Raw genomic sequence first — 15,477 nt, forward strand, 5'->3', positions numbered from 1 at the left:
GAAATGCTGTGAAGCCACCACATGTACGGTAAGCCGTACAGCTTCATGGCAGCCTAGGGGCGTGCAGTGTCGGAAACCTATGCTCCCCCATGCTGCCATGAAGTCGGTTCTTACTGCTGGCCTGTTTTTCCCCTTATTTAGCGTGTTTACCTGGCACTAAGGTATATATACTTGATAGAACACTCTGTACTGTGTACCTTTTTCTAGGACTTCAGAGCATAATTAATACACAGTTTGCACATTATTAAAACTATCATACCCAAAATCACAGGACACAAAGTCACACATTTTGCCCCCGATTTATTCTTCAATAAAGAAAAAGAGGCTAATTTAAGGACTCACAGTTTATGTGTATATGGGCCCTCTAAGCATTCCCCATAATATCCCATTGCTCCAGCTTATCAGCTAGGTCTTTGGGTGGAAGGAAAATGTTGTTTTAGTACTTTTACTATAAATCTTGATCCAATGTGAGGGAGAAAGATTTGAAAGCTTTAGCAGTCTTCACTGATCTCATTACTGAGATAAAACTGTTAAGGTAGAGAAACATCAGTCTCAAGTTGTAGGGTTGTTCATATTGTCACCTCCCTTCTCTGTCTCTAGATCTTCATTGGTTAGGAAAGGTGATGTGAACTTCCTTTTCTTATCAATTTGAGCTTGTTGTGCATTCATGCATCCCCAGTCAACAGTAGATACTATCCCTCAGGGTAAGAAATGCACACCACTTATTTAACTTAGGCTACATCCACACTGGAGAAATAACCTGGTTTGGCACTACTTTGTCTGGCTCAAGGCTATGGAACTCTGGGAGTTGGAGTTTGTTGTGGGGCATAGAGCGGAGCTCCGTTCCATTCTGGGTCCACAACAAACGCCAACTCCCAGAATTCCATAGCCGTGAGCCAGACAAAGCGGTGCCAAACTGGGTTATTTCTCCAGTGTGGATGTAGCCTTAGTTGAGCTTGCGTGTTAATAGATATGATTTAAGAGATCATGATTTAGATTTCTCTGTGTGAATTCGTATTTTTTCTGATGTAATTTTATACCACAGTATTTTAGTAGACACTATAATTTTAAATACAAGTATTTTACTCTACTGTAATTAAAATTGAATTTGATGTTTTTTAAAATGATACATTTATCCATCCAGGGTTCAGTAATGGGTCTTGTCTTAGTGCTTGTCATTCTTTGTCACAAATTATTCCCTAAATGTCCACAATACTTGTTTAACTATATTCTGTAGTATAATTAAAATGTATGCGTTGTTTTGGAATGTGTAGTACAGAATTTCCCGAAGTGCAGTTGAGGATGGAACAAAAAGTTCAGTATTTTTGAAATATCAATGCCAGTTTAGGGAAAACTATTTAGATAATGCACAAATGAGTATTCATCACTCATCATCAAAGTGACTGTGTGAATAGGACCTACACTTTGGATAATACATGACTTAAATGTAGGACTTGGTGTCTTAGTGGTTAAGACGCCAATTCTAACTATCATAAGGTTGGAAGGTTTGCAGTTTGAGGCCCAAGTGCTGCATGATTGGGTGAGCTACCATCACTAGTTGCTGCTTCTGTCGACCTAGAAATTTGAAAGCGTGTAAAAGTGCAAATAGATAAATAGGTGCCACTTCGTTGGGAGGCTAACAGTGTTCACTGCAGCATACTGGCCACATGACCACCGAGGTTGTCTTCGGACAGTGCTGACTCTTCGGCTTAGTAACGGAGATGAGCACCGACCCTTACAGTTGCTTATGAGTAGACATTCATGTCAAGGGAAACCTTTACTTTTACACAAATAAAATAGGTTTTCTTCAGTTCATGAGTAGAAAACCATATATTTGAGGAGAAATATAATTGGGAAATTAGCCTACAAACCCTGAAGGCCAAGCTCTCCCTGCCCTACATAAACACTTTTTGTTGTTTAAATGAATTCCTTTTATGTGTTGATTTTGAAGACTGATGCTTAAATCATGTGCAACCAGGCTTAAGTCAGCTTCTAAGAAAAAAATCTGTAACTTTCATGCTTGAAAGTCTTAATTCTGTGTTTGATAGCACTTGGATTCAGTATACCATAAGAAGGGTGGACATGTGCTTGCAAATTTGGTTTAGTCTACAGTAGGGCTGAGGAGAAGGAGTAAGGCATAAAGGAGTAAGAAGTTTTTACAGGAGTAGGAATAAGGATATTTGTTATGCACTGGCAAAGGGACTGGGAGGCATACACACACACACACACACACACACCAGCCTTGCAAAGCAACCAGGACTTTTTCCCAAGGCTGGGGAGTAGGAGTAAGGTGTAAAGGAGTAAGAGGTTTTTACAGGAATAGGAGTAACATTAAGAAAAAAAATCTTACTCTGGAGTAGGAGAAGGAGTAACCCCAAAATCACCACTACTCCCCAGCCCTGGTCTACGGTCAGGGTATACTTTTGATAGCTAGGGTTACATTTCTCACAATTAAACAATAAATGTTGCTTTTTAAAAGTTGTTTTTGATCACATGTGCTTGGGAGAGTGATGGTATGCTAGGTTGAAAGGCTTTTTGATTTTGTGGCCTGCTCTCATGCAATCATTATTTGTACTCCTGATTTTTTTGGAGGGAAATGGTTTAGTGATGCTTTTGCCTGTTTCCTACAAAGGTCTGACTTATTAATGGCTGGCAAAGCACCATGATCTCGTCAAAATATTGCAGTGACAGACTTGAAATTCTAGTTATGAAACTGTGTTGTAGCATGATCTTTAAAGTAGGTCATTGGACTACTCCCTGTCACAAACAGCCTGCTGGTTGCTACAGCAACGACCTATTTAAGAAACTATTCCTGTTGATTCATATTGAAGCAATCCTGTGGAAATCATATAAGGAAACCAGTAAAGAGTTGTACTCGCACAAAAGTAATGGTAAAAGCCTATTAAATTGGGTGCTCTATTCTCACCCTCCCCCCCCCCCCCAAAACAGAAGAAGTTGGGGTCCTTGATTAAATTAAGCATGTGTTACTTCTCATTTGAGTTTTTAAAACCCTCTTGGGTCTGTACTACATGCTTATATTATTAATCATCTTTCTTGAAGCAGCATGTTCTCCGTGATCCCCAGAAAGTAGACTGTTCCCAATCAGGACTAGAGTCAACAAATTGTGCCCATTTTCTGATGATACCAGTTGCCCTTGTAAAACAAGATTACGGTGTAGCTACTCAGAAACTTATTAATCATCTCGATAACAAATTTTCTAGTGATGGGCTAAGATGCAAGTCAGACACTCGAGTCAGTTTTGCAAAAGTTAATTTGTTAATTTCCAAAAGTTGCTTTACTTGATTCTAACATGTTGTACTGCTTTTACATATTGTTCACAATGTGTCTGTATCATGACTTAGTGCACAAAGTAATTTATATGAAATAAGTAAAACATAACATTTTGTCATGTGATGTTGTGCAAAGTAATTAATACTGAGGATAGATTTTTGTTACATTATATCCTGCCTTTTTCTCAGAGGAAGTGAGAATGACACTGTAGTTTTACAGTGACCCAGAGAAGTAGTTGAAGCTGAGAAATGGTGATTTGCTTACCCATTACATGCGTCTAATCTTTCTAGATAGATTGGAAGCAGTACTTCACACAACCAGTAATATGTTATAGGGATATCTGTCCCTGCATTCAGTGTTTATACTCTCTGTGTAAACAAAACAGAGAAATATATGTTACCTGTGGTTCTTAAAAGGTTGGATGGGAACCCCAGGGGGCTGCAAGACCTGGAGGCCCTGATCTTTCCTCTTCCAACTCATCCCAAACTTTTTTATGTGTAAAACGTATACATGTGTTGAGTTAAATACTGAATTTACAAAAATAAAGGTGTTCTAATTTGAACAATATTATTTTCATATAAAATGTTTAAATATGATCATACATGAATATGTGAATGAAAATATGCACACAAAATAAAATAGTTTTATTCATATACAATCTGACATTCGCATGTAGATGTAAAGGGGAGGCAAGGGCAAAAAGTTTGAGTACCACTGTGTTTACATATTTGTCAAGTAAATGTTAACACATTTGTGATGAAGATCCTCTGTTCTTGTATATTGTCTTTGTGTGTGGTAGAATGGGGTCCTCAAAAAGCATTTGGTTTTCTTTGTAAACATTGAAAGATAAGACAAAGCAGCAAACTTGAAATCACGCCTAGAATCTAGATTGAAGGAGAATGTCATTGCATGAAATGCTATTGTTGTCTTCAGTTAGCTTCTGAAATTGTCACAACTTCAGTTTTGTCACATACCATGGTTGTTCTGAAATTGATGGTTCACCACTGAGTTTTAATTTGTGAAATACTGTAACTAATAGATTGTGTAAACTGTTTGTAATGAAGGCTGTGCAGCAAAACAAAACTTCCAGACCAGCCAAAATTAGCATCTTCTGCCTTTTTAATCTCAAGGAGAGTTTGGAATATACCATAGTTTTCCATATTTGGGTACAGCTCCAAACTGTCTCTCAGAGACAGATTTTAAACTATCTTCCCTCACACATCAGTTGGCAGGAGTGGGGTACTCATCTTCCTTACACCATGGTTTATTGCTGCACTGAATCAGACCACATGTACAACCAGTGTGGCAGGATGCTTGAAATATAGCCAACTACGTGTCACTTTCTAGGTATTTGAAGTTTTGGGTAGAAGATAGAGGGAAAGGCTTGCGATGATTTCTTAGAAATTTAAAAGAGTTGGGATCCTTGGGTAAACTATTTTGATAACTATAGAAAGTTGTAGGGGACTTTGTTTTGAGTATCTTCTTGAATGTCAGGTCTCCTGTAGGCCCATTGTTTCAACTGTAGCAGTGAATTTGTCTTTCTTTTTCACTACAAGTAAACAAAGACAAAGGCTGATTTAATTATATTTTTCTTAAGAATTCAAAATTCTTATTTTGGAGACTTACAGGTAATAAATAATATCATCTGACTTCAGTCATTCTTGTTTACAGCTTTGGGATGGTTGTTAGAGCCCTTAAGAAATGAAGTGTCTGTTCTTATCTCTTCATCACTTTCTGCTACTCCTTATATAACTTGAACTGCCGTTATTTTCTTGATTTGTATTTGGAAATCATTTTTAAAAAATACATTTTTAAAATAATTTCTCACAGCAAATCAGCTATAGGCATTAATCATTTTTTTTCACACAGTACTTTTGAATTATATAATTTAGAACAGTTCTTAATCTGTATTTAGTTACAAATCAGGGTCAACCTGCAGTTCCAAAACTCACCACTTTCCAAAGCTTCTGAAGTAATGTCATAATTTATAAAATTGAGCATGCAGTATGGTTTAATGTCTCCATTTTATAAATATAGTTGGGTTTGGAAGTGATAGCTCAATCTATCCAAAACAAGCTGTAAACACAAGGATGTGGAGAAGCTGATGGAGAGGGTTGGAACCACAGGAAAAACTGTTAGGTGAGAAGAAACAAAGCTTCGAATGTCTTTTCACTAATGGACAGAATTTGCAAAACAAACAAGATGAGCTTGAAGTCCTAGTGCAGGAAGGCAAATAGGACTTTCTATGCATAACAGAGACCTGGTGGGATGACTCCCATGGTTGGAATATTACAAGTGAAAGGTATAACCTATTCAAAAAGAAAAGGGGTGGCAGGAAAGGAGGGGGAGTAGCTATATATGGCAAAGACAAATCGAGTTGTACAGAGATCCATGAAAGTAATCAGTGTGGATCTGCTGAGAGCATTTGGGCAAAAATAAATAGAGAAACAAAGAAATACAATATTGCAGTAGGAATTTACTACAGGCCACCAAGCCAAGAAGAGGTGAATGATGCTTTGTAGAAACATGTATCAGAAATTTGAAAAGTGCAAGAATTAGTAGTTATAGGGGACTTTAGTGATCCTGGTATCAGCTGAGAGACTAAGGCGGGTTACAGACTGCCATTTAGGACGCGCTCCGCGTATCCTAGGGTTAGAAAGGGGCATGCTAGGAAAAAGATACCCAGTAAGGAGTTCTTGAAGAATGAGTTGCGAAAAACACAATCAGAAATGGTGGAAGAAGAAAAATGGGAAACATCTGAAAGAGTCACTGTGGCTGTACAGAAAGTCAAGGAGGAAGTGAAAAAAAAATGTATATACGATAGAAAGAAAGACAAAACAAGGAAGATGTGTAGCCCAGGTTTGCAGGAATGCTACAAGGAAAGATAATGCTCAAAATGAGCTGAGACTGGCTAGGCAAACAAAGAGCAAGAAAAAAATTTTTTGACATACATTTGAGGCAGGAGACTGACTAAGGAGACGATATTGCTACCATTCAATAAGAATGGCAAAATGCTTCCATCTCAATGTAAGGGCAGAACTACTGAATACCTATTTTGCTTCCAATTTTCCCCTAAAAGAGAACTGTGTATTTCAGTGCAGCCATAGAGATCTTGATAAGGGAACTGGATTGCAACTCAAGATTAACAGGGAGTTAGAAACCACCTAGCTAACCTAAATGAGCAGATCTGCAGGGGCAAATGAACTGCATCCCAATGTACACCAGGAACTTGCTGAGCATCTTACCATCATATTTGATAAATCTTGGAAAACAAGTGATGTGCCATAGAACTGGAAAAGTGTAAATATTGTCCCTCTGTTTAAAAAAGGCAAAAAAAAGATGATCCAGGAAACCATAGACCAGTCAGCCTAACATCAAAACCAGGAAAAATATTAGAACAGATTATATGGAAGTCTTATCTGCAAGTATCTTGATGACAGTGCAGTGATCAGGAGGGGCCAGCATGGGTTTGTCAATAACAAATCCTACCAAACTAATCTCTTTTATAGCAGGTCACTGGTAGATAGTGGGAATGCTGTGGATGCCATTTAACTGGATTTCATCAAAGCATTTTATATGGTCCCCCATTATATTTTGATTAACAAATGGATTAAATGTGGAATAGATGGGAACACTGTCAGATGGGTTGGAAAACTGCTCAAAAAGTCATTGCCAATGGCTGCATTTCAAACGGGAAGGAGGTCTTGAGTAGAGTGCCTCAGGGTTCTACCCTGAAGAGATACTCTTCAACATTTTAACCAGCAACTTAGATGACAGGATGGTGGGAATCCTTATCAAAGGAAATTAATTTCCCTCACTGTCCCCGATGTAGCCTCTCCTCCCCCTTACTGTTCCAGTTGTTATATCTTGAGCTAGCTAGATATTGTTATTTGTATTTGTAATTGTTATTGCAATTTTAATGTAAATTTTGCTGTTTACTGTGTTTTATCCTGTATTGGTATGTTTTGTAACCTGCCTTGATCAGTGGAAAGGCGGGCTATAAATAAATATTTTATTATTATTATTAATATAATTGAGTTCAGTAGAGACAAATGCAAAATTCTCTATTTAGGCCACAAAGACCAAATGTACAGATATAGGATGGGGGATACATTACCCAGCAATATTACATGCAAAAAGGACAGTGGGAGTATTGTTGATCATAAGCTGAACATGAGCCAGCAGTGTGATGATGCAGCAAAAACGGTGATTGCTATTTTAGTTTGCATTAATAGAAGTGTAGCTTTCAATTTGAGGGAAGTAATAGTCCAACTATATTTTGTGCTGGTCAGGCCTCATATGGAATACTGTGTTCAGTTGTGGGCACCTCATTTTAAGGGGGACATTGGCAAGGGAGCAGGTTCAGAGAAAAGGCAGCAAGGATGATAAGAGATATGGAGAACAAAACATGAGGAAAGGTTGAAGGAACTTGGCAAAGACAAGACTGAGGGGGTGACATAATCGCCCTCTTTAAAACCTCAGGGGCTTTCACAGAGAAGCGGAGGCAGGCCTATTCTCTGCTGCTTCAGAGGGTAGGACCAAATCTAATGGTTTGAAGTTACAGGGGAGTAGATTTCAGTTAACATGAGAGGGAGCTTCTTGACAGGAAGAGAGATTTGGCAATGGAACCAAGTGCCTTGAGAAGTGGTGAGGTCTCCTCCTCTTGATATCTTCCAAAAGTCTGGGCAGATACCTGCTGGGGATGCTTTAGCTATATTGAGCCAAGGGATTGAATGAGATGGCACATGAGACTCCTTCCAACTCTATGATCCCATGACTCTGTGAGTGAAGCAAGTAAAGCAAAGAAATATACAATATTGCCAGGAACCATGTTCTAAATATCAAGGACAAATTAAAACGATGTTTTTTTCTACAAGACTCCCTTTTCACAAAACTGCTCTCCCCCGTCATGTTACCAGGTAGCTGGTAACGATAGTTACAGAAATTAACTTGGAACACTATAAATGTTTTCAGTGCTTGAAGTGACACTTTTTTCAAGATAATAATACACTGTTTTAGTGAAAGATTTCATATAAATCTAAATTCACACTGATTGTGCTATCTTAAAGCTATATCTGAAACATTGTGTCTCCGTTGTGACATTCAGGTACATGAAGCTGCTGGAAATATGTGGTAGCACATAAAACTAGTAGTTTTCATGCTCCATTATAGCAGAAGACATAGACTAGAACCAATGCAATAAAACTCCTGAATTGCTTTAATGAAAAGTGTGTGTGTGTGTCTCACTCTTAGATGCTAAGAAGTGAACAAAACATTTAAATCCTGTCTGAGCTTAATCAGCTTAAGAATTCTACAAGTACACATTGCTCCTGAGTAGCAAGACAGATTCTCTGATTTTCCTGACATCCTTGGCTACTGCTTACATTATTGATTTTGTATTAAAACCTACCTTAAATGGCTTCTAGCATATATAGAAGTTACCAGTGAACTTCTTTCCCTTAAAAAAAAGTCAAATACTTTCTTTGACAAATGGATACTTGAATTAAGGTGGTCTTTACTGCGAGTGGCTGAAGAAAATTAGAGTTGATCCACTTTAAGTACAAGTGCAACTTGTCTTATGCAGGTGTTAGTAGCTGCGTCTAGTGGAAGTAGCCTAAGTGGGTGACATCAAAGATGTTGATTGTTCCAAATACTGCATCTACTTAATAGAGTGGGCATAGAAAGAAAAAGAAAGAAATGAAAAACACTGTCTGAATGTAAACTGCTTAGATTATTGTCTTGCAAGATGATTTGTGGAAACTTGTGTATAAAGAAGTTTTAGGATGATTTCAGAGAGCTTCATTAAAACACATGTTCTTACCTGTGAGATTCACAGAAAATATATTTTATGTGCATTCTGGACTGATACCAACGAGTCTACGTGCATTAGAAGAATCAGTGTGCATAGGATGATAGAATAGTTAATTTGGAATTTGACTGGGATATGCACCCTTCCATTTCTTGTAGTTTCCATTGCTGGAAGAAAATGATGCATAGTGACATCCTAGCTATAACTATACTTTGCTCCATTATTCATTTGAAATGTTTATATCCCACCTTTTTATCTGAGTAAACAGACGTCCAAATTGGCAGAAAAGAGAAAAATGAGCACATAAAGAGAATGTGTTTTCTTTCATTTTAAAATGAAATGTGGTGACTGATTATATTAAATGTCCAATCCTTGGTCCTAAAATGTTGTTGCTGCTTCTGTAGCAACTTCAGCTGATGTTCTTGATAAGTTCCACAGTGTCCCTCATAGATAATGTTCCTTTCTAAAATGTTTTACCTAGTAACCAGGGCCAGGTAGCATGTGTTTGCCCCCACAGAGGACAGAGCTCTGTTGCAGTTGGGCAGGGCAGTTGGACAGTGTAACTCCTGGCTCCTAGCCAGTGTAAGATTGACTGTTCCTGATAAGTGGGAAAATACAGGCTTATTTGTAAACACGTATTATTAAACAAAGATAACAATAATCTTTTGGCAATATCATGTATGGTTTGGATCCTGTATTGCTCCTCTATTTATATAATGGGGGTATGCTGCCCCCTTCTATCTGCATACCTCTGCAACACATGACACACCATGTGTACCTAACTCCCAAGAACAGATTTTCAGAGGTCATAGGAGGCCGTAGATGGTTGAGGGGAAGTAGAAGCATTTCATTCTCAGAATACAGATTCTATTGTTTTCATGGAAGAACATTCAAACCTGTATGGCACTGCTTATATCAAGGGGGTTGTTGTTGTTGTTGTGCCTTCAAGGTGTTTCCAACTTAGGGTGACTCTATCATGGGGTCTTCTTGGCAAGTTTCTTCAGAGGAAGTTTGTCACGGCCATCATTTGAGGCTGAGAGAGTATGACTTACCTAAGATCACCTAGTGGTTTACATGACCGAGCCTGGATTCGAACCCTGGTCTTCATAGTTGTAGTCCAGTGCTCTAACCACTACACCACGCTGGCTGTATCAAAGGTGTCAGACTTTAAATTGTGCATAACAGGGCTGTCTTATTTAAACAAACCATGATTCTCTAGGATTTGAAAAAAAAGGCCAAACTGCATTTCAGATGGTGAAGAATGTGAGAATCTATTATTGCATGAGGAAAGCAAATGTGATCTGTTATATTAATTTGCCAGTAAGTCATCTAATTAATTATTTTTATTTATTTAAAGTATTTATACCCCGCTTTTCAGCCAAAATTATACATATTCCTTCTTCTTTGCACTTGAAATGATTATAGGACTCAAGTGTTTCCTTTATAAAACTATCATCTCTTCTCTGGCCATTGAGAAGTCCATACTCTCAGGAAACCTGGGGCCATGTCTCATCATATATAATTAATACATTTACCGGTTTTGAACTGATTTCTTATGTTTTTTTAAAATGTGTTGTATAGAGTTGCATTGCTGATTGTCTGCTACTTTTCCTGTTACTAAAATTGCTCTATTAAAATATGTGCTTTGAATAAAGGTTACAGAATTCACAGGAATCAAAATAGACACCATTTTCTGTTTATAAACTTCATCTGTATAATTTAGGGTGTGGACAACAGAAGAGTTTGACATGGTTGAACATACTGCATGCTAAAACTAAAAATGAGTAACTGCTTCACTTGAATATGTATACAGCCCCCTTTCAGGTCTTTCTCTATGGGGAGTAGGGGATGTGGTTGAAGTGCACCCCCATGACTTAGCTACCTTCACTTGTGTTTTTGAGTAGAACTACAATCTGAAACTGGAGGAATGTTGTACTTTCTGCTTCTCTCTTTAACCAGCTTACATGCTCTGCTGGACAGTGAGGAGAGTACTTTCCTTGTTCCCCAAAAGGCAGAAAGAGTGATGGAGCTAGTAGAGCTAAGAAGTGAGGGGAATAGCAGGAAATATAGTGATGGTGTTGGCTTTTTGCTGCTTCCCCTCATGAAGTGCCAAGAAACAAGGGGAGCAGCAGGAAAAGGTGGCAGTAGCTCTTTGATACTTCCTCTCATGGAGTGCTGAGAAGCTCACAGAAAAGCAGAGACGCAGCAGCAAAGTTGGCATCTTCGACTTATCCATAATTTTGGCCCCAAAGCCTGCCCTTGACTTGTACACGATTTATACACCAGTATATATGGTATTAGATTTTTGTTAAACAATAATATATCCCTACTAAAAATAATTAAGTAGAATCTTCCTCTTGAGTGGTTTAAATTATAATTTAAATAATTGAAACTGAGTCCTTTAAAGAAGCAAATTAAAATATTATTTAAATCAGATAAGCCCTGAAACAGACATTGAGGCCTTCTCATGATCTTGGGATATATTCTGTTCGTTCTATTCTGTAAGGTATTAGAGGCACAGTGGATTTGTACAGATAGTTTGTCTTGAGTGACACACACCTTGTGGGCTGTTGTAGCATAGGAGGCTACCCATTATCCCTACAAAAAGTTAAATCATGCCAACATTTGGTAATATTTATTTAGATAGATGATGCACCCTAAAATAATTTTAGACAAGCTTTTTGCTGTTAGAAAATATGTGTATTCAGGAGCTGGCTTGCACTTGGAGATTAACATTTTGCTCACTTTTTAACTATCAGGGCAATATGTAATTAATGAACATTATTCCAGAGAAGTTGAACCGCTGCACTGTGTTTTGTTGTCCAAGATTACATACTAATTCAGATAGCCTTAAAGCAAGCTGTTGACCTTCAATGTCAGTATTCCATCTGTACTGTACTGTATTAGCATTAATGTTTCATTTTGAATGGTAAATGTAAAGGTTAGTAACAACTGCATTAAATGTTGTGATCACTTAGGGAAAATACTGTGAAACATTGGATGGTGCATTACACTTATTTACAAAATAAAGTACTTTGATGCTTGGTTATCACTGCACTTTCTTCACATAACAAAGCTTGAGGAATGCTTTATATAAAAAAGTAGCTTTTCATCTCTTATGTTATCTTCCTTACAGGTTTTTGCTTCAGTGTCTTGAAGATTTGGATGCAAACTTACGCAAGCTAAATTCTCGATTGTTTGTCATTCGGGGACAGCCTGCAGATGTGTTTCCTAGGCTCTTTAAGGTAAATTCTAAAGCTTTACCCATGTTTTAATTGCAGCACTCCCTTTCCCCCCCAATAATCACTTGTATACATTTATTATGGAATGGACCTGTTGTTACATACTGATGTAAATGTATCCCCATTTGATTTGGAGAAATTTAGAACAGACCTTGGCTTCAAAAGTTATTAATTTGGGTAATGAATGTTCAGTAATAATACTGACCATTTGAAATGCATGTTAATAGATCAGTCTCTCCAGGTCTGTGGTCTTTGGTTTCTTCAGTACACACATTATACTTGTACATAATTTTAAGAATAACTAGAAAAACTGTTTTAGTCAAATAGCTTCCATTTAAACTTTTTATTTAATATTTGTATAAATATTCAACACACATAATGTGCTAAATCCAACATAAGTCCTACTTAAGAGTTCGCATAGAGAAAGGAGTGGGACCTGTTAGTCACATCTAATTTAATTGATTTCAGTATGTCTCTCTAGAGAAGACTAACACTGATTTAGCCTATAAAACAGTAGGAAAAGTGCAATGCTTGCAGTACCTTTGGTAACAAGGTATATTCTCTTCATTCTTTCTCTTTTTTACGTTTTACTTTTCTGTCTTTGCTTTTCATTCTATGAAGCTGTCAACTCATCATCACAGAAACATTTACAGTTAAATAAATGTAAAGAATATGCAAACAGGTTTCTGAAAGAAAGAATGGATAGGCCTGTTTTGAATCTGATCTCTTTATGGTGACTTAAAGTGCATTTTGAAATTCCAGCTGGGAAATTGCTGCATAGATATAGTTAAAGGAAAAGATGTACCATTCTGATTTTTGTCCTATTTCCCTTAATACTCCCCACCCCCCACCACCACCACCACACACACACACACAGAATCCATATGCTTGGTCAGTTTCCCTTTTCTAGGGGCAAACAGAAGGGAAGATTAGATGTGTGGCTGCAAAATCTCAGAGGCCATATATTGATTAGACGTTTATTTACCAGCAAGCCATTTCTATTTTTTGTCAGGTTTCAGCTGCAACTTAAAGAGAAAAGGGAGCTGCTGATTTTACTGCTTTGGCACAAACTTACAAACTTTTGGCATGGATAAATGGATTTATCATGTGCAGCTCACCATAGCTGCAGAAATGTAAAATTCATGGAGCCCTCTCTCCACTACCTAATGGAGTTGATCATTTGTTTTGATGGTTTAATAGTATATTAATGTTTAGTACCCTTTTTCTCCATGATCTGGAACCACTGTCTTTTAAAAAATTGTATTCTTTGTCAAAACTACAGGAATGGAACATCACTAAACTTTCTATTGAATATGATTCTGAACCATTTGGGAAAGAAAGAGATGCAGCAATTAAGAAGTTGGCTAGTGAAGCAGGAGTGGAGGTCATTGTACGGATTTCACATACTCTGTATGACCTAGACAAGTAAGTTACTAGTTTCATAAGGGGAAAGCAGAAACTGACGTGTTCATTGTTAGGTTTTATGCATTACACAAAAGTAGCAGTGATATGGAGCAGAAAACATTCTGTAAAAAGGAAGTTTTCCATTACCATATTTCCACATTAAAGTTTTCTTATGTGTAAAATTAAATTGCTCCCTAAAATAATTTAGTAATTTAATGAATAGCTCCTACATCAGTCAATTTTATCAGTCCTGTATCCAGTGGATTTATCTTTAAGTAACATGGAAATGTGTGCCAGTATAGGGAAATGGCCAAAATAAAAATTAAATGTACTATATAATTGGAATCAGAAGATGGAGAAACTCCATTCTGTTTGCAAAAACAAGACTTGGGCAGATTGTGGCAGAGAATGTGAACTGCTACAGCATGCCTGTGTCCTATGTGGGCCTGCCTTATAAGGGATAATAGCACCACCGCATCGCCACGTTCATGAGCTCCATTCATTTAAATGGTGCTCGAGCATATGCGGAATTCGCCTTACGCGGGGGATGGTGGTGGTCTGGAATGGATCCCCCGCGTAAGGGAATGTCGGACTGTAATATCAAAAATTAGTATAAAGCTAAAGAAATACACTTAAGTTAATTATAGTGCCAAAATATAACCTGAAGAACTTCCTTGTAGAAATTAAAACCATGTAATGAGCAGATTTGTATTACTAAAACTAATGGACATGGAATCATAAGAAATTTTGACTGAAATTGGGGACATTATCAGGGAAGTATTGAAAAAACAACCGTCTGTACTGAAAAAGAAAGAACGCCTTATTAGATAACAAATGAAACTCTGACATGATTAAGAAGCTGAAGTAACATGTGACAGAAACAGGGTCAGGATCCCAAACACAGCTGTTCAGCGATTTGTACATAGGGATAAAAAGAACAGTTACAATAATCAATGCAAAGAAATAGAAGGCAGAACAAGAAACCTCTTCCAGAGGATCTGAGAAATTAAGTAGAAATTCCAACTAAGAATAGGGATGCTATGTAACCAACAGGGGAACACATATGATCAGGAGTAAACAAAAAGTTGGTGAGAGCAATACACATATCAAAAAGATGCAATGTGGGAAAAGCTCTCAAAGCACTTAGGAGAAATACTGTAGATCGCTAGGACAGATGGCATACCAATAAAACTGTTTCAAGCTGTAGAGATATCATCTACTCAAATTCTGACAATAATCTGTCAACAAATATGGAAAACAAAACAGTGCCCACAGACTGGCATTGGTAAATATACTTTCTAATCTTGAAGAGGATTCACCAGGAATTAGAATAACCAACAAACTATTGCACTGATTTCCCATGCCAGCAAAGTGATGCTCAAAGTTTTACAAGAAAGGCTTTGCCATAAATGGGGTTAAAAATGTCAGATGTCCAAGTTGGGTTCAGAAAATAAGAGAAACCAGGGAATATATCTCAGATTTATGTTGGATAATGGAATGCACCAAATGATTTCAGAAGAAAACCTATACACACTTTGATTATATAGATGATGAGAAATTATGGTTCACTGTGAAAGGAATGGAATCTGATTGTTCTGATGTGTAAACTAGGTTCTGGACAAGAAGCTCTAGCAGGACAGAGTATGATGAAACAGAATAGTTGTTGGCAAGAGGGGTCTGACAGGACTTCATTTTATCACCCTATCAGTCTAATTTATATGCAGAACATCC

At 37.4% G+C, this 15,477-nt stretch overlaps 1 protein-coding gene across 1 annotated transcript in view; it reads left to right on the forward strand.

Annotated features, from left to right (window-relative positions):
• Nucleotides 1-15,477, forward strand: part of CRY1 (cryptochrome circadian regulator 1) — a 46,910-nt gene that overhangs the window by 13,721 nt on the left and 17,712 nt on the right. The window contains exons 2-3 of the mRNA XM_042468837.1: nt 12,237-12,345; nt 13,625-13,767. Coding sequence (XP_042324771.1) covers nt 12,237-12,345; nt 13,625-13,767 — 252 coding nt within the window. The remainder of the gene's footprint in view (nt 1-12,236; nt 12,346-13,624; nt 13,768-15,477) is intronic.

Source organism: Sceloporus undulatus, chromosome 5 (genome assembly GCF_019175285.1).
Source record: "Sceloporus undulatus isolate JIND9_A2432 ecotype Alabama chromosome 5, SceUnd_v1.1, whole genome shotgun sequence".
NCBI lineage: Eukaryota > Metazoa > Chordata > Lepidosauria > Squamata > Phrynosomatidae > Sceloporus > Sceloporus undulatus.